Genomic DNA, 20,242 nt, shown 5'->3' with positions numbered 1-20,242 from the left:
CACTTCTTAGGAGTCGAGTATTTCTTTCTTAAGACGCCCCACAGCAGAAGCACTCTTCCACTGTGTACACTCTGTACAGCCCCAGGTCTCACGCTCCTCCCTCTTATATAGCGGAGATATAACTCCACCTACCAACACGTAACTCCTCCCTAGAGCAGCAAGCGGCACGGTGAACACTAGAGATGAGCGAACGTACTCGGATAAGCACTACTCGTCCGAGTAATGTGCTTTATCCGAGTATCTTGCCGCTCGTCCTGAAAGATTCGGGGCGCTCCGCTGCTGACAGGTGAGTCACAGCGGGGAGCGGGGCAGAGCGGGCGGGAGAGAAGGAGAGAAAGATCTCCCCTCCGTTCCTCCCCGCTCTCCCCTGCAGCTCCCCGCTCCGCAGCGCGTCCCGAATCTTTCAGCACGAGCGGGGAGGTACTCGGATAAGGCACATTACTCGGACGAGTAGTACTTATCCGAGTACGTTCGCTCATCTCTAGTGAACACTTAAAGGCACAGTAGCTCAGTAATGAGTCTTAAAATAAAGGAAGTGATATTTTAACAAGTGTAACCACTTTACGAGGTGTATAGAATGTCACCCCCATTGCACCTAACTACTCGAGAGAAAACAGCGACCTAATAACTTATATTCACCAACTTGTAAAGTCTATTTCCTCTTGCTTCTATGTATTATTCCCTTGACAATCTTATACTGTTGCATTCTTCCATGCATTATTTATGGCAGCTTCTTGTGGGTGAGAAACATATTTCTGCCAGTGTAAGGAAGGTTAAAGGGACAGTCTGCCTCTGGGGAGGGGCAGCTAGCACCTTCCAGTTTTATTCTGTCTTAGGAGCTGCCAACTTCTGTCACCTGCTTGGCCATTGCAGAAAGTGTGACTATAAACTACTGTACTTGATGACGATCTGTTATGCTGCTCTCTGTTATCAGCCTCAAGATTGCTGCTTTGATCAGTCAGTGTGAAAGGACCATATTATCCTGGGATGTATGCTTGACAACGAACGCCTGCTGAGACTTGTAGTTGCGCCACATTAGAGCTGTAGTCATCCAGTTGAGCACTGCTGTCCATCGTGAAAACTACAACTCCCAGCATTTCTCACCTGGAGCATGCCGGAGCGCCACATGTTGCAAATCACTACTGACCAGTCTGCATACATTTACATGTTGAGCCCCACATTTTACACAGGGTCATGCCACGTCTTTATAGGTTTTGATTTCGGGGTCCACCACCCTACAAGTATGAATTTACTTTTCTACATCTTTTCAGGCTTCTCTTGCAAGCTGGAATTGATATCAATCGGCAAACGAAATCTGGAACAGCTCTACACGAGGCGGCCCTGTGTGGGAAAACGGAAGTGGTGCGACTCCTTCTGGATGTAAGTATCTGGGATGACGTGTGGATGCGTATTATTAGGACGACTCCCAGTTGTCATCCCCATTCCAATAATCTGGAATCTGTAGGATTAGCATGATGATGATTAGGAAAATCTGCCAAATTTGCAAGACCCTCCCCATCCCAATTCCACTCGATCAGCACACGTCAGACAAGTTCTCTCTGCAGCTTGGACCATAAGGGGTTAACTCTTGTCTTGCAGATGTAGAGCATATTATTATTGTATCTTATGGACTTTCTTTAATATAGCAAAATAAAAAGTCTCCTCATCTGTAAATGTCCCGGAGGTTTAGATCCTGTAGAGAGATGTTTAATTTTTTTGATCTGCCGGTCCCTTGAGTCCAGGAGTCCTCAGGGGCCCGATTGAATTTCAGCACATCAAAGATGAACCCTGAGGGACTACGTCAGATAAAACGGGCAGCTATAGGGTACGGGGTCCCTGCAGTTTTCTTCTATTCTTTTAACCCTTAGCTCCCCGTAGCTTACTTCTTCCATGATGCAGGCAGACCGAACTGTGATGACTCCTGGATAATACCTCCACCGCCTGCTTGTGTGTTCTGTTCAATGACGATATGATCTAAAATCTGGTTTCCTTTGCAGAGCGGGATCAATGCTCATGTGCGGAACACCTATAATCAGTCAGCCCTGGACATCGTCAATCAGTTTACAGGCACTCAGGCCAGCAAAGAGATTAAACAGATGTTACGAGGTAAAGAATACACTGCATAGCTAAACTAGTACTGGCGATAACACCCAATGGATGCCCCTCGCTGCACCCAAATCCCAATTAGTGGGCATGCCTATCTTTCATAGCTGGTTGGACAAAAGCGATCACCTGACCTGCTCTAGAGTACGCAGAGTGTCAGAAAGGGTGCGTTCACATGGGCGACATCGGTCTGAGACACCAATATTGCACTTGCAAACCAGCTGTTTTCTATGCAATTGTGATGCGTTTTGCAAGAACATCGCGGTACATGTGATTAAATCACATGTTGTTCCAATAGTTAAAAAAGGAAAATTGCATTGCACTTACATGGAACTCACATTACAATGCAAATGCAATGTTATTTTTTACTCTCATGGGGAAGAATGGGTGAACAGAATCGCCCAAAAGTAGGACATGCAGTGATTTTTCTATTTCGGACCATTGGTCCAAGTGAATAAAAATATTGAAATACAAGTGTCCTTTTCCCATCCGAGTTCCATCCATATCGCATTCAGAAGGAACTTGCGAGGGAAAATCGTTGGTGTGAATACACCCTTAGCGGATCCCTCTTGGCCAATCTGCCATTCTATTCTATTCCCACATAGATTGCACCTGTTTATACCCTTACCCCTGTCAGCACATTTAGAGGTCATTGATTGGGGGTTATTGGGCATCTGACATCACATCAAACTAGATTCTTTATGGACAAGTAAAGAAGGGTTCGATGTTTGTTTCCTCCTCCACTTCCAGTATGATTTTTGGGTCAATTCTTCAAAAATTAAATTCCTCTGGAGAGGCTTTTGTCACTTAAGAACAGCAGGGGTGGAACCAACAGGACTGGGTCCCTCTCTCTGAGGGCCCCATAGCAGCCATATGGTCTGCCTTTATGGTAAGTAACCTATACACTATCCTACCAAACGTATTTGGACATCCCTAACAGTAGAATGGATTGTGTTTTATTAGCATGTTACATGTCGTAAACCATGCTACATAGGATGTAGACCCTTGGAAGTGTCAGCCATAGTTTGTGATGGAAACTGCACGCTATTGGATATACGGGTTATGCCGCTGCACACTGAATGTCCATTACAAAGCGCAATGCATCGGTCCCTCTACAATGGTGCAAGAAGTGTTGCAGTTGGACAGTTGAGCAATGGAAAAACGTCCTCTGGAGTGACGGATCATGTACTCCACCTTTCATCAGATTGTACCTGGGTGTGAAGGATGCCCAGAGAACACCTTTTACCTGAGTGTGTTGTGCCAATAGTTATGTATGCCGGAGGTTCTGTTATGGTCTGGGGATGTGTAACGTAGCATAGTCTCGGTCCGTTGGTTGTAGTGACAAGACCGTTGTTTTACGTTGGTTTAACGATATGGATGTCCTACAATTGGACTGACCTGTACAGAGTATAACATGAAATCTTCTGAACATCTTTGGGCCAAACTGGATCGTCAAGTCAGAAGATATAAATTGTATCTATCTTCGTAGAGAGAGCTCATCAGTCATTTGCAGGATGAATGGAGGGAAATACAACTAAAGTGTATCTGATGATGGTAGAAAGTATGCAACAGAGAGTATCCAATGTCACTAGGGCCAACGGAGGCCCACTAAGTTGTAACATACATACTACTATATGTACTACTGATTCTTGCTCAGATGTCCAATTATTTTTGATAAGATAGTGCATGTTTATATGACATGAAAATCTGTACAACCTCATTCCGGATCCTATTACTGCTAATTGCACATCTAGGTCGAGACTTAACTACACAGTAATTATCTATTTGGTGACCATTTTCTTTCTTTGCCTTCTTTCATAGATGCCTCAGCAGCTCTGCAGGTCAGGGCACTAAAGGATTACTGCAATAATTATGATCTGACCAGTCTCAATATTAAAATGGGAGACGTGATCACGGTGAGTGAGTCTTCAAGACGTGTGCTATGTCTACAAAAAGGGCTGATGTGATTAGCCGGAGACATAATGCTCACGGTCGTGCAATGGATGTTATGCCATCTCCGATACAGCAGTGTTCCAAACCTTTAAAGGTCCCATTGAAAACAATGGGCGAGGTGTTCCGAGAGAACGTCACTAAAAGCCGCTGCTGAGTGCATTAAGTGGCGCTGCTAAGCAGCCCGCCCGTTCTAATTTCATAATGGGCGGACTATTTAGCAGAGCTGCTTAATGCACTGCAGCGGCGGCTTCCAGCGCTCACACCCGGGTAATGACGGGGAAGATGAGTCTAAAACTTACATCCTCGGAGTCCATGGGTCACCCAATTTCAGCGCATAAGCTTAGCTTATAGGACTGAGAGTAGGCGACAGAGTCCCTTTAAGGTTCTTTTTTCACACGAGCCGATGATCAGACATTCTCAAACTCTTTTCCCGATTTTTTTGCCCAGGGTAATGGCGGCTTCACACAAGCATATGTGCAAAAACGCTTGTGACAGCACGACTTTTTGCACTGGAACGGCATGCTATCACGTGCGTTTTAGCAAATTTTACTTCACCTTTTGGGCTGCAAGGGGCCGTTCACATCAGTGTAGGACACACCCGCGTGATGATTTAAAAGCCTAATTAGGAGCTGGTATTTTCGATTTTCTTACAAAATTGTGCAGTTCATTGTGCACCTATGGTGCCTTAGCAAATGCTCCAAAAAATAGAGGAAGTCGTGTTCTTTAATTTGCTCGCACGAATTGCGTGTGCAAAAGTGTGAATCATGCCATTCAAAACAATGGGTTCTATTCTCTGCTTCACACCAGGGCGCGTTCACATCTAGTTCGTGTGCTGGGCATTTTCAACAGCTGAAAAAAATTTGTTGCAAATCTGCACCAAAATCCACAGAACTTGGTGTGGATTTGGGTGTAGGTTTGCTGTGGATTTTCTCAGCTGCGGAAATCCACAGCAAATAAGCTACATGTGAAGACACCCTGCAGGCTTATTCACACGAGCATATATTGGGCGCCGTGAGAACAGAGGCCGATATACACTACCATCTGAGTTGTCTTCCTCCTTTCTTCCCCCTCATCGGCTCTCTGCCTCTCTCCTCCCCTCCGGCTGTTTGCAATGGGAGGGGGCAGGATGGGGGCAGAGCTAAGCCCTTCTATTACTGGCTGCGGATAAGGGGCGGGAGCTTAGCTCCACACCCTCCCATTGCAAACAGCCGGAGGGGAGGAGAGAGGCAGAGAGCCGGTGAGGGGGAGGCAAGAGGGAAGACAGCTCAGATGGTAGCGTATATCGTCCGGCCGTGAAAAAGGGCGGCCGAAGTACGCTCCTGTGATTAAGCCCTGAGGCTGTGTTCACACATGGTGGAATTTGCTGTGAAGTGTTCGCAGCAGACATTCCGTGACCGATCGGCAATACACCATTTGGTGTGGCTTTTGCGGAATTCACCCCCTCATTTGAACAGGTGGAATCTGTACCGCAAATCTGCTGCTAAACGTGACATGCTGCCGATATAAATTCTGCACTGCAGCGTGTGAATGCGATTTTGAAACTGCTACTGGAAATGTTGCGGGTTTTCTGTGTGGAGAATCCAGACGCAAATCCGCCCCGTGTGAACATAGTCTGAGGTGCCCAGACATCAGATGACTAACGACTAAATGTCGGCACATGCCCTCGTGTAAACAGGAGACGTGCCGTTGGCAATAATGTTTGCGCTAACCATCACTAACTGACATGTGATAATTGCGTCACGTAAAATGTAACTTGCTACATCATCACTCACTGTGACTGACCGTGATCTGCTGATAGAAAAGGATCCTTTGACTTCACCATCCAACCTTTTCCTGTTCTGACTATGGCTCTCTCTCTCCCCCTATGGGCAGGTATTGGAGCAGCATCCTGACGGTCGGTGGAAAGGCTGCATACATGATAACAGGACGGGAAATGACAGAGTGGGCTACTTCCCGGCCAACCTGGTGGAAGCCATCAGCAAGCGAACAGGCAAAGCCTCTTTATCTGCAGTATTCTCTCTGTATCTGCAGTATTCTCTCTGTATCTGCAGTATTCTCTCTGTATCTGCAGTATTCTCTCTGTATCTGTGCACATGGGGCAGGAGTCAGTAATAACGGGAATACAGCTACATTTATCACTATTTACGAGCGTCCGTCATGAACGGCGACAATATGCTTTCATTAGCATCTCTGGATTGTGCTTCTTCTTAGTAAACAGTGTAATTACATTAAGTCGGCCTTTTAATTGAGATCCGCAGCCTCATTATTTCACAGCGTAATTATTTTATTTCCAAATCCAAAGTTCAGTTATATTAAACATTAGTCTGGGATGAATGTGACCGGATTAGATTGGCGCCGCACACAATATCGCCATCCGGATGGGAAGACAAATGCTTTACAATGGCAACCTATTTAATGACACGGCAGAATTGGCCAATATGTGGCTGGATCCAGACACGGGCAAGGGCTGTACTGAAGCCCCTCAATGCAGAGAGGGGGGGGAGACAAGGGAGCAAAACCGCTGCAGAGGAGACGTGGAGCTCTTGCCCATTGCAACCAATCAGCTTCCAGTTCTCTTTTATCAGAAGCTGTCTGGATAATGAAAGCAGCAACCTGATTGGTTTAATAACTGTAACCTATCTGTGTGTACCCTGCAGCCGTCCAGCTGTTGTGGGACTACAACCACCAGCCTGTCCTCACATCTTCCACCCCTCACAGTATGCTAGGAGTGGTAGTAATAAAATATTGCTGAGTCTGGATCTCATACGGTATGGGACCATTCACATGGGACAGATTAGGCCCCACGATGCACTGCAAGTCACGGTAAATGAATTGTAAATGGCTTCAAATCTGCTAGCAATTCCACATCCTAATCCGCAGTTAGACCTGCAGATTTTGGTGTGGAATTCTGCAGTTGCGGATTTGGCGGAATTCCATGAAAGGTCCTTATATCATTATACCTCAGCTCATTCATAGCTCCGCTCCCTATCAGAGGGCTATGAGTCATGACCGCCACTAGTTTGATTTGTACTGCCACACCGAGCGACTTTTTTATATAGCCATATGTTAGTGTCGCTATTAAGGCGATTTTCACGCGCGATTTCTGTGTGTTGCAAGATGCATCGCATCAGAAAAGAACCCATTATTTTAAGTGGGATAAGTTATACGAGCGTCACGATTCGCTATTGGTGACCTATCCTGGGTTAGATTAACAAGAGCTAGAGGTGGGACAACTTCTTTAAAAGGAACCTGTCACCTGTGAACAGCAGCATATACTAGGTTATGGCGCTGGTCAGTGGGGTGTTGGTTTGCCAGAGGATGGATTTTTTTATGGTCCTCCGCCCCCCTGTCTGCTGTAAAGTCTGTGTGAGCGCACACTCCTCTAGTAGTCTATGGGCAAGCACGCGCACAGCCATCCGAAAAGAGTCAGATCTTCAGACTGAACTTCACCAGCGGACAGCAGGGAGTCGGGGACTGTAAAAAGTAAAACCACCACCGGCTCCCGTCACCTTACTGAACAGCACCATAACTTAGCTTAAAATAAAAGTCAATATTTTATTAAAGTTTAATAAAAGAACGACATTTTTATTCAAATATGTGCACATTTTTCTAAACAAAACGGTTGCGCCGCTCTATCAGTTTTTTGCCCTTTTCACTTCACTCATTATTTTGCTGACCGACCGAAATTGGTTGCACGGTTAGGCCTCATGTCCACGGGCGGGTCGGATTCTGCATATGGGAGCCCGCAGCGGAATCCCACCCGGCCCGCGGCTGAGGACACTATTTTACCTGTGCGGCTCTTCTGCGTCCTGACCGGATCTTCTTTCTTCTTCACGGCGGATGTGTGGACATGCCAGCGCACATGCGCGGTAGGAGTTATTTTTTTCCAGGATCCGCGGCTCGTCTGAAGTGTCAGCTGCAGATGGGCCGTGGATCGGACAGCTTGCATTGACTTTAATGGAAGCTGTCTGTGTGGGATCCGCAGTGAAATGGAGCCAGTTAGGTTTTGTTTTCCAGACCAAAAGGTCCGCAAATCAAATTTGCATGTACAGCATTCAAGGAGCAGGCCCTCAGCCGAGGAGACAGCAGGGTAGGGTGTTAGCCTTGTCAGGGGGCTCTACCGTCTCCTCCCTAAGGGTAGCTTGGGACCCGACCTCGTTACTGCTGGGGAAGATCACGGGCATAGTAACCATGGTTACCTGTAGTCTAGTATTTGTCACTCGTGACGCCAACGTTCCGTCCTCTGCAGTGAATCACTCCGACACTAATTTCGGGTATAAAATAGTCCACGCACAAAGTATACTTTTCGGAGTAGGAACCGGGAATGTTCAGTTCTACCCGTTTACGTAACTTCTCTTCACAGCAATAGAAAAATGTAAGTGTCTTAACACAGAACAACACTCCTTGGGAATTATTGCAGTGCATTTAAAAAGTTTTTAAAAATCTCCTGTTTTACAGCAAATCTGCGGCACGTCCACAGTGACAGCTGCGGGTGTGCCGTGGATCGGACGACTGCCATTGACTTTACACACTGGGAAAAAAAAATAAAAAATCACATCCACATGCTCTAAATTGCCTTGCAGATGCTAATGCATTCCTATGGGCAGCTAGAGCTGTGGATCTCCCGTGCGGATTTCACAAATCAAATCCACCCGTGGACATTGGGCCATAATCATGTGACCACTCATTTATACAACACGAGGGACAAAACGAACATTTTAAGTCATGACCAGACATTAACCCCTTTATGCCTGGAGCCATCCAACACATAACTGATGCATCCCACAAACACGTCGAGATAAACATGAAACAAGATAGAACCACCCCTTGAAAGAACCGAAAAAGAAAAACGAAAACGCCCTGCTTGATTTTCCTTCACCGGATTCTCACTGCAGTAGCTCCATCTGCTTTTCTTCTTTCTACCACTTTTGTTTCCACTATAACTTGGCCTATGGTGCTGTTTGGTGGTGACAGGTTCCCTTTAAATCTACAAAGCAAGTACTTAGTTTTATGTCTCTATGCTGATTTTTAGTTATTTTATATATAAAGATCAGCACAACATCCATATGGAAATTGACTTGTATTGCGGATTGTGGACCCACAGCATGTCAATACAGCATCAGATTTGCGGTGCAGAGTCCACCTCTAGCAATGAGGGGGGGGGGAATAACGCACCAACTCCATGTCAAAAACCAGGTCAATATTTGCACCAAATGGTGCAGATTTAGAATGTCCGCAGTGGATACTATGCAGGACATTCCGCCCAGTGTAACAATAGCCTAACTTTTATTAAGCTCCCACAATGCACTGGCAGCAAAATCCAGTATAATTCTCTCCCCAATAAGTTCTGGTAGAGACACCTCACAGTACTTTGTTTCATCCGTTACCTTCTGCCCATTTCATGTGGTTATTTTCCTCCTGTTCGCTCCCATGTCATTTACATCATCGATGAGTTGTTTCTGTATCATATGGCGTTTTTTATTTATTTCTCACTTATGTTGATGCTTTATTTTCTGTTTCCTTGGATACTTTTTTGTTATTGCCATGTTTTTTTTTTGTTTTGTTACTGTTTCACCTTTAGGTTCTTGGGGCTCATGTCACGTAGAGAACCCCAGGCCACAGCCCACCATCCAAAGGGCGCCAGTATCTAATGGTGACCTGCACCACTCCCTCCATTGCCTGATGCCACCATCACATTCTCATCCAATTCTTTTCAGTACGTTTGGTTACCAAAGGTCCTGCAGTCCTGCTCGGGAACTGCATCATGGTCCAGGTAGTCCATGCCACCATCTCTATGCTTCATATTTGTATTTTCTATGGTCTATTTCTCTTTTACTTTTATAATTATTCTTTTGTTTATATTTTTGTTGTTTTTTATCAATTTGCAAAAAAAAATCAATAAAGTGGAGCAGTAAACAATTTTTGGGCCCATAAGTAAGCTATAATGTGCTCGAGAGCAATGGCAGTTCACAAATACTCATGTATAGGCCTGCAGTGGTTACCAGGGACAGCCATGGGGAAGCAAACCAGTAAGCAACATTTTAGCAACATCGGGGGGAAGGTGCTTTTAGACCGTATGATTAGCGGTCAAAAAAATCATTCAAATGAGCCAGGTGAATGATAATTGTTCAGTCTGAACACGGGCCTACAACCGAGGGACTAACGATAATCGTTCGCTCCCCGCTCGTCGTTCATTTTATGCTGGCATAAAAACCATCGTTGGCTGGTTCACTGATCGCTCGTTCAGCCCTTCTAATTCACTTATTCAGCGAATGTGAAAGACGGTAAATGCTGGATGTAAGATTTCTGTTGAGCTTCCACACCACTCCAAGGAGAGTCAAATGGAGTTTTTTGGGAACTCGTGTTGCACAGAATGCTAAGGCAGCAGTACGCAGTTCTAAGGCTCTCACTCACGACCTGAAGGTTGCGAGTTTAATCCCCTTATGGTTCAGGTAGCAGACTCAAGGTTGACTTACCCTGCCATCCTTCCGAGGTCGGTAAAATGAGTGCCCAGCTTGCTGGGGGAGGGTAGAAAATAAATTACCTGAAAGCGTTGTGGAATAAGTTGGCGCTATACAAATAACAAGTCCCCCTTTTTGTCGCTTTGTTTTAGTGATTAGCGTGTGTCTCAGCACTCTGATCTGCACCGATCAAAACTGTCACTATGACATATTAACCCTTTCCAATCCACTGTCTGACGTCTTAAGACATTATGATTTAAGGCTGTACAGCTCCAATGTTGGAAGATGTCCGTTGGGGTTCTCTTACTGTATATTGCCAGCCTTTCTGCTGTCGAAGCCTATCCAACGTGTCACCTCATGCAGTACTGGCTTAAGCCAGCAGATAGCGCCATTGTATAATGGCAGAAAAAGAGCAAGCCCCCTAGGAAAACCAGGATACAAATTGGATTGGAAAGGGTTAAAGGGTTTTCTAAAGGTTTGGCTATACTTTTAGATTCCAAACTGTGCTGTTACCTCCATCAGATTTGGTCTACTAATTGCTTTCCCAGCGCCTCTTTTTTTCTTCATTATTAGAGACATCCCTGTTGTGTCCAAATAGCAACTACTTTAGTCTGTGGGTACAGCTTATCAGAAAGACTTTGGAAATGGAACCAATCGATGGTGTGGTCTGGGACATTACATCCTAAGAGCAACTGTCTCTGTAAAGACAGGTTAGGTAATGGGCATAGTGGAATGTTAAGATGAGGAGGCCTGTGCCAGACAAATTAAAGAAGGAGTAGAATAGATCTCCAAACTTAAAAAAACATTTATCTACTTGTCTAAGAATATATATAGATATTTTTTGCAACAGAGCTCCTAATCCTTTGCATACAGGTGTAAGTGATAAAACTCTGGCTTCCTGCAGCCACCACTAGGGGGAGCTTTCACATATACATCTAATACATTGTACAATAAAGATACATTGCTCCTAAGCTCTCCCTAGTGGTGGCTGCAGGAAGCCAGAATTGTATCACTTAAAGGGATTTTCCAGACAAAAACTATTGATGGCCTATACAATTTTTGTTCTGTAAGGGAAAATACTGTATTACAGGCAACCTGCAACTATCATGGCAGTTATACTTCTTGCTGACATATCTGTCCATCTGTGCAGCTTTTAGGCTTCAGTCAGATTCTATTAACCCATTTCCTATATATTTTATATCTCTACTTATATTTATAACATTTTGCCCTCTATTTATAAAGGTTCTCGAGGATCAGAATCCAGTCCCTCTCATATGTCTCCCGGTCCCACCTCTGTGGCCCCTCCAGAGGAAATTTGGGTATTGAGAAAACCATTTGCAGGTATTTTAGAAAAAGCCTTCTCCAAATGCTGTTTTGCAATATTTTATACTGATTTTGCTTCATAATTGTGATCTAATCCTATAAATGTATGCTTTTAAGTTGGAAACTGTAAGTGACCCTTCAGTCCCAGACAAACCATAATGGCTGCACACTAATGTCCATTAACACTTTATTAGCTTCATTTGCGTATAAAAAGGCCTCTGGGAGCAGAGCACAGCAGGTGGTCTGAACTCTGCACATAGCTCCATTCTTCTGTTGGCAGAATACAATGTAATCTCCTACTCCTGTGCAGAACACAGTGTGCGGTCCCTGTTATCTTCTCTCCAGGCGAACAATTGATTTTAAGCTGACTTTAAAATCATCCTTCAGCCGAAAAGTAAACGATGGCAGCGTATATACGCAACGATGATCGTTCATTTGCAGTCAAACGAGCGATAATTGTTGCGTGTAAATGGGCCTTTAGACTACCGATGCACTTTTTGGATTTTTTTGCCTTTCTCTGGATCAACATTGGGGCTGAACAGGATCTGACACATACTGTATTACCATGTAAATACACAGTGTGCATCAGGTAGTCAGAGAAGCGGTGCAGCCTTCTTGGTTTGTCTGGGACTGAAGGGTTGCTTTAATTGTATATTGCTAGGATAAGGCCCTCTGGCAATTGTAGACAAGCACTGAGCTTCTATTATCAGTCTTGCAGCCTGGATGGACGGTTTTAACCAGATATCCTCCCCCCAGTTCTCCTACAAGCTGAGGTCTTTGCCCATTTTGCCGCCGCATTGTGAACTCTATCCAGAGGGGACGATTACAGAGATAAACGCCAGTGAGACTGTCACAACGATTCCCGGGGACAATGAGATCTCAGTCACTTGTGTGTAACTTGTAATTGGGAGCATTTTAAGGAATCGCTGTGCGCTCCGTGCATCTTGTACTATGAGAAAAGCTCATTCACCCGCTCGATTTTGCAGAAATGACCTCTTTTGTATTTGTTTATAGACCTTGGGACAATTCCCCTTTGACCACCGCTGTGACATGAAAAATGGGGATCTCAAATGACACAACATGGCCTTCTGCTGAAACTTCAAGTGTCAGGCTTTAGATAATGTGCCAGCAAATATGTAATGGGCATGGCAAACTAAAGATACCTTTACATGGGATAACTGCCGGGCATATAGGCGCCCAACAGCCGTCCCACCGACAATCGCCTTATTATCACAGGAGCAATAGTCATTCAGTGACATCGTCCCGGTCGGCCGCCTCCATCCACAGTAGACAGGCAGTCATTTATAGTTGAACGACTGCCTGTTCACACGGGCCGACAGTCACTTGGTTTTTTTTGTTCTGCTAAAAACCAAGGGACTCTGACAAGTGAGTGATTTCTCATGGCCGCTTGTACATGGGATGACTATTGCCCAAATTCGCTGTTTCCTGCCATAATTTGGACGATTATTGCACAATGTAAAGGTACTTTAAAGAGTTAAAGGTTTTTTTCAAGACTATAAGGGTGGCCTTCCACGGGTGTATGCCCAAAAACGCATACAATAGTGTGACTTAGGGCGCCCACCCACTGGCGTTTGCGATTTCCGCGCGTGAAAAACGCGGCGTTTTCCGCGCGTTTTTCGCGCCATTTCCATTGACATTCATGGGTGCATTAAGAGAAAAATAAGGACACATATGCAAATGACAGTTCCTATGTTAAAAATCGCAACGGACCAAAAAAAAACCGCCAGTGGACAGGAACACATGTTATCTCTATGCCTGTGCAGGAAAAACGCAAAACGCAAACGCAGGTAAAAAAAACGCCAGTGGGTGGGCACCCTTATTGTGCATTTCTGTGCATTTTGCTCTATTTTTTGCACTGCCAGGGACCGTTCCCATCACTGTGATTTTGAAGGCTGTGCAGCCTAATTAGTCCCATGTCTTATCGGTTTCCACGCAAAATTGCGCAGTCCATTGTGCATTAACACAGGGATTCAGTGCGCACCTGAGCAACACCATGGACTCCTATGGGGAAATGCTCACCAAAATAGAGCACGTCGCTGTTTTTTTGTTGCATATGTAAACTGCCCACGCAAAAGCGGAAGTGAGAATGAATCCATTAAACACAATGGGTTCTATTCTCTGCGCATTGCGAGTGCCAATGTGTGCACAAACACATCCGTGGGAAGCCGCCTTATAGTGATGTCCTATCCTCAGGAAAGGTCATCAGTATGGGATTAGTAGGGGTCTGCCACTCAAGATCCCCACCGATCAGCTGTTTGAAGAGACCACAGCACCCATGTGAGCACCGCGGTGACGCCATGTGCCTAGGATTGAGCTGCTATATATACCAGGCACATGAAATATACCGCGTTGTGCCTGGTATGCAGTGTAGAGGTCCCAGCGCCCAACCAAGCGTTGCAGGCTCTTCAGAGTGCTGATCGGCAGGGGTCCTGAGAGGCAGATCCCCACCAACCAGAGATTGATGACCTATCCTAAGGCTCATCATTAATACTGGAGTCTCAGAAAATCCCTTTATAGGAGGTATCTTCATATGCTCCAGTACATGATATGGATATAATACAGATGGATGCCCCATTTGGGATGCCCATCTTCTCTATGAATCTGGACAAACATGTTAAAAAGGTAGGATTAGAATAATATGGCTGCTTTCTTCCAGGAACAGCGCCACCTTTGTCCACAGGTTGTCTGTGGTATTGCAGCTCAGTTCTAGTGAAATGAATAAGACTGAGCTGCAATACCAGACACAACCTAGGAACAGTCATGGCGTTGCTTCTGGATGAGAGCAGCCATGTTTTTCCAATCCCGAACAATCCCTTTAACTCATAATGCTGCCGACAAAATCCGGATTAAGTGTTTAAGTCTGATAAAGCATCTAAGCTACTAGATTCCTCCGTCTCTCCTGCCAAGTTATGCCTTTCCTCGAAGTGACCAACTTTATTAACCACTTCACCACCTGACTGCTGTTCCACGCGCCACAATCTGGGACCGACGAAATGGAATAGAGGGCGGTTGCTATTGTTAAGTATCATGGGTCCTGTTCACAAATAGCAGCCGCCGACCCCCATCCTCAGTCCGTTTGTCTCATGAATTATTCATTCTCACTTTTTCCGCTGTGTGTCTTCCATCAGATCACAGTTTATTTTTGCTTCAGTACCCGACAGTTTTGCACGCCGTGCCAACGACATTACAATCCCTGGGTGTGCCAGAAGAACCGCTGACCATGCTGGAATAGGCATGCGCTGAGGGTACTGGAAGCTGTGTCTTATAGCAATATAAAGCATATACTAATGAATGGTGCCCGCTTCCAACCCAACCACATGGGGCATCATGTATAATCTAACAGCAATGCATGAGAGGCTTTATATGCTGATGCCAGTGAACCCCAATTCTGTTTAATATAAATATGTTCTTGCTCCCATGCCAGGTGGTGATCGCAGCAGCATGGGCAGCACAGGAAGTGCCACCAGTGGTCGGAGTTCTGGGAGTGGCCAGAGTGCTGGCAGCGCCCATGCTATACCTGCTAACGCAGAGGGGGTGAAGGTATACAGAGTGGGAACATGGGTGGCATAAAAATGGTGTTACGTGTGTTGCTGAGATCTGAGCTTCCTAGCAGCATAGCCCTCACAGGGTTAATTGATTGCTCACCCTGAACACCAGAACAGAGACTGACCAGGAGCTGTGTTTAAATATGAGCACAGACCCAGGAGATTGGCTAGCAGGAAGTACCACACCCAGCCAGCTCAATCAATTAACCCTGTGAGGGCTATGCTGCTAGGAAGCTTAGAACTACAGATCCCAGCATCACACGTAATAAATGGGAGGTCTCATCCGGTTTGGAGTGGCATTATACATTTGCTTCTGCCAAATATAGGTAATGCGAATGTTATCACCCCCCCATTTGCCTGTCTAAACAGGCTGCACGAGTTCGAACGAGTTAGCTGTGATGTCACTTGCTCGTTCAAACGAGGATGGGCTCGTCTTAAAGGAGCATAACTCCACTCCAAACACGAGAATTCAGGTTTGACAATAATGAAGACTCAACAGTCTGTCATACATACAGGTGTCAAGGAAGCTGAGATCTGGGCTGCTATCAGCAGGGTCAAAAAGTTTACTTTTTGCTCCATACTAGGGTAAAGAAATTCAGTGGCAACAATAATGTCCCATCCATGTCGGTCCTGAAGCCGCAGCTCTCCAGCTTCAGGGACCTGGGAACAGCAGCTCGCATCTCAGCTTCCATAGCGAAGACCTGGCTTTAAAAGAACACTTTGCAAATATATATATATATATATGTATGTACAGAACGCACCGTGATTAGTGGGCGATAGGACATCACGTTCCATATTTCTCCATCTCACTTTTTTCCTCTTTACATCCTTTTCTTTTGGTTTTGTCCTCACGTCCGTTCCATTTCAGCTGCTCGCCACTGTTCTTTCCCAGAAGGCATTGGGGCAGGAGCCAGCAGACGCCTGTGAGGGCCACACAGGTGCGTGAAGCTACGAAAAAAATCCAGTCTTGAGAAGCAGGATTTTCTAGAAAATAAGCCTGATGCACAATACAGCAATACTGAGCGGGCCGCACGGTTGGGTAGAGGAGGGAGGGGGCAGACCTTTAGGGTCGAAAGTCCAACCTGTAAGATTACGGGTTCCCCAACTAATAAAGCTAATAAACTCACAAAATTGTATATAAAAGACGAAACAGATTTAGTAGATATTCTGATCGTCTAAAAATCACTGCCAGATAGTAGGCAGCGCAATAAGGGCCTCCGCCACTAAGTTCTCTCCAGGTCTCCCAAGCCTATACGGCAGCAAGGCCTTTCTAATGCACAATGATACACTGAATGGCCACTTTACTAGACCCCCATCTAGTAGCACGCTGGACCTCCTTTGGCCTTTAGAGCCATGGCAAATTGTTGCGACGTAGATTCCACTACGTGATGAAATGGTTCTGCAGGAATATCGGCCCCTGCGGACAGGAAGCTCTTGTAGTTGCTGCAGATTAGATGGAAGTGCTGACATGTTCTGATAAGCTGACGGGAAGGGGTCATCGATTCATGCTGCTTGCGCCAAATTATGACCTCCCATCAGCACGGGGCAACAGAAATCCGGATTCATCTGATAATTTTTTAAGTGTTCCAATTTTTGCACTATTTTGGACCAAGGAATCTCGCCTTTCTCTTTGTCTCAGACAGAATGGCGCTGGAACTTGTTTGCTGTTATAGCCCTTCCGTGCTAAGGAACGACGAGTTGTTAAATGGAGCACCAGCATTGTATTCAGCTGCTCTTGACTGTATGCCGCCAATTCATCAGAACAATTCCTGACATCCTCCTCTGACCCCTTTCGGCAATGAGTTGTTTCTGTCCATAGAATCCCCTTTCATTGGATGCTTTTACTCGCTCACAACATTCTCAGTGTACTCTCCACACCGTTACATGACAAAACCCCACAAGGTCGGCAGTGACATCCCGGCCCCGGCTAGTCTAGGGCCGATTATCATACTTTTTGGAAGTCACTCAGATCGCTGGATTTTCCCATCTAATGTGGATTCACACTGAAACTGATCCACGGAAAACTTGTCACCTGATTTTCTGCTGCACTCCGGGGTCACGGGGAGAATTTCCATAGAGGGAAGTGCCAATCCTGAGAGAGTAGGTGTCTCTAATAAGGTGGCCTTTCAGTGTACATTACCCCATCGGGTCCCATTGACATCAGCAGGGAGGGCGATTCTATAGTGAGCATCATCCACCCATTGTAGGACACTGCTACTGTGGAGGGAGCCCCCATAAACTTTTTGCCCAGGGGTTTCTACCAACATCGATACAACCGTGCCTAAAATCAATAGAACACAGATGTTCTCCTCAGTGATAAAGTGTGTATGGCCGCACTTAGTATTTCTCTACAGAAGCATCGGTTCATTTTCAGTTGAGGTCTAATAGCAAACCCTAACAAACCCCTAACGGGGAAAATCACCACTAAATATAAGACTTCAAGCTTCCAAGTTGGGAAAGCTGGATGCCGACCAATATGGCTGCCATGACAGATTCCTGAACTACTAATCTGCTTAGTTGTACAGTGAAACCTTACATGTTCCCCTACTGCTGCTTACTACTTAGATTAGTAGTTTAGGAAATCTGAGCGATGACTTATGGGGCAAAATCAGTTGTTACTCAACTTTCCAAGAAACTGATCGAACTAAAACTGAACAGAATTTTTAACGATTCCAGGTCTTATATTTACTGAGGATTCTTTAGATTTAAAGTGTCCTTCCACCCTTTTAATCTACATACAGATGCAGCGATCGTTACCATGACGGGTGCATCATGATAACTCAATTTACAGCATTGTAGTACATAGTAGCTATTAGAACACGTTAAATGTCAAATTAACATTTGCTACATCTGTAGGTCCTAAATTCTGTGCTGATTAGTTTCTTAACATATATTTTATAATTAGCTGAGCTCCATTTTTCTGATATAAAGCTCCAAATCCCCTGTATAGACTTAGCACTAAATGATAACATTTCTGTCTGCCTGTAGCCACCACTAGAGGGAGCTCAGGCATTCACTGCATATAGATTAAGCAAAGAACTCAAGAATAACACAGCATATAGTAAACGCCTGAGCTCCCTCTAGTGGTGACTGACGGTAGGCAGAATTTTATTATTTAAATTTGTGCAGGGGGTTTGGAGCTTTGTATCAGTAATTGCTATCCAGATATATTAAGAAATAATCAGAGCAGAATCTTGCACCTAGAAATGACTTGATGATAAAAGGTGGAATTTTACTTTACGGTTAAATCCTACTGTATTCATACAACTAATACTTGCATTGAAATAAGCGATTGTATTGCTTTAACCCTTGATCGACTCTTCTTTGGGTTTAATCTGATGGACTACAGTATAATCCTATTTTTTTTTTACTAACACTCTCTCGGTTTCTTATTGTATCCTGGTTCCTCTAATTCTGCCTTGTCCCGTCCTCCTCGTAACTCCTCCTGTAAATGCATGTCTCCGCTCTGATCTATCCCCCTGCATTGCTTTGTAATATCAGTCACAATAAGGTTTATTATCCCGTTCCTGCCTCGTGACCTGTGAATGGCTGAGTGTCCTTTGTGTAACCCTCCTCATAGACGGTTTGCATTAGGAATTCTATTTCTCTTTCGATAATTTTCTATCTCATAAAGGCTTTTATTGTTAATTATCTGCCAATTCGTAGCCGTCCTCAGCTGGGATTTGAGGCGGCGGATACCATCATTATATTACGTGTCTGAAAATCTAAAACCAATTCTAATTTATTTGAAGGATCCGCACGACCCCAGAGCATCGCAAGCTCTCCCTACATTGACCAGTCGTATGGAGACCACCCGAAGAAGATGGAAGCCATGACAGAGGGAAAGGTAGGCAGTGACAGGGTTCATGGGGTTAATCTAATATAGAGAAGACAAGCTATTTTCAGTGTATATATTGTACATGAAGAGCATCCGGCAGGAGGGACAGTCACTTTCTAGAGCGCGTTTGTCTCCCTTTATACCCTAAATCTTAATGCAGCTCCCCCAGATCTGAGGTATAGATGTCAATCATGGGAGACCTTCACATTTCGCCTCCAGTGACACTGTAGGAGAGGGTAGTATTTTCAACCATTACAACTATGTCACTATTTAAAGCAACCCTCCGGTCCCTGGGACAAAATGTGCCCCACCCCTGGATCGGCAAGGGTGTAACTACAGGGGATGCGGTTGCACCCAGGCCCATGAGCCTTAGGGGGCCCATAAGGCCTCTCTTCTCCATATAGGGAGCCCAGTACTATGAATAAAGCATTATAGTTTGGGCCCTGTTACAGGTTTTGCATTGGGACCCAGAAGCATCAAGTTGTGACTCTGGGTGGAGTAATATGACCTTCTACTCTCTTTGACTGCAAGTTTTAGGGCCCTCTCCTTGGTCTTCCAAGATGTCTGCACCTCCCCTCTCACTATCCAGTGTACAGAATAGTAGGACACTTCATCCTGTTTTTGGATTGACCAAAGCTGCTCTCATTGGTAGTCTAAGGGACTACCGACACACCGTGTGCATCAGGTAGTGACAAGATGCAGCTGCCATCTTGGAAAGCCGTAGATGGGCTCCGGGAATCAACAGGTCCATGGCAGAATTGCAAGAAAAGAGAGCTGCAGGTAATCTTCCTTTTCCCCTCCAGTCCCGGGAAAAGTTTGTCCCAGGACCGGACGGTTGCTTTCATGGTCTGTTCTTATCCATGGCTGATCTGCAGCACTGGAAAAAAAACAATGGACAAGGGTAGGCTCTGTTACTGGAAGAAAGTAGGCATGTTTTGATCATCTCATCCTATCTTATACTCCAGAGCTGCACTCACTATTCTGCTGATCTCGAGATA

At 45.2% G+C, this 20,242-nt stretch overlaps 1 protein-coding gene across 2 annotated transcripts in view; it reads left to right on the top strand.

Annotated features, from left to right (window-relative positions):
* The window catches only part of CASKIN1 (CASK interacting protein 1), a 197,648-nt gene that overhangs the window by 160,536 nt on the left and 16,870 nt on the right, over positions 1-20,242 (top strand). For both annotated transcript variants that reach the window (XR_010786424.1, XM_066576569.1), the window contains exons 7-15: positions 1,272-1,380; positions 1,998-2,106; positions 3,925-4,019; positions 5,929-6,046; positions 9,638-9,829; positions 11,760-11,858; positions 15,286-15,401; positions 16,275-16,344; positions 19,159-19,253. Coding sequence is in view for 1 of the 2 variants with exons in the window: in XM_066576569.1 (XP_066432666.1) it covers positions 1,272-1,380; positions 1,998-2,106; positions 3,925-4,019; positions 5,929-6,046; positions 9,638-9,829; positions 11,760-11,858; positions 15,286-15,401; positions 16,275-16,344; positions 19,159-19,253 (1,003 nt within the window). In the remaining variant the exon portion in view is untranslated. The remainder of the gene's footprint in view (positions 1-1,271; positions 1,381-1,997; positions 2,107-3,924; positions 4,020-5,928; positions 6,047-9,637; positions 9,830-11,759; positions 11,859-15,285; positions 15,402-16,274; positions 16,345-19,158; positions 19,254-20,242) is intronic.

Source organism: Eleutherodactylus coqui, chromosome 8 (genome assembly GCF_035609145.1).
Source record: "Eleutherodactylus coqui strain aEleCoq1 chromosome 8, aEleCoq1.hap1, whole genome shotgun sequence".
NCBI classification, from domain to species: Eukaryota; Metazoa; Chordata; class Amphibia; order Anura; family Eleutherodactylidae; genus Eleutherodactylus; species Eleutherodactylus coqui.
This window is presented reverse-complemented; position numbering and strand designations above follow the sequence as displayed.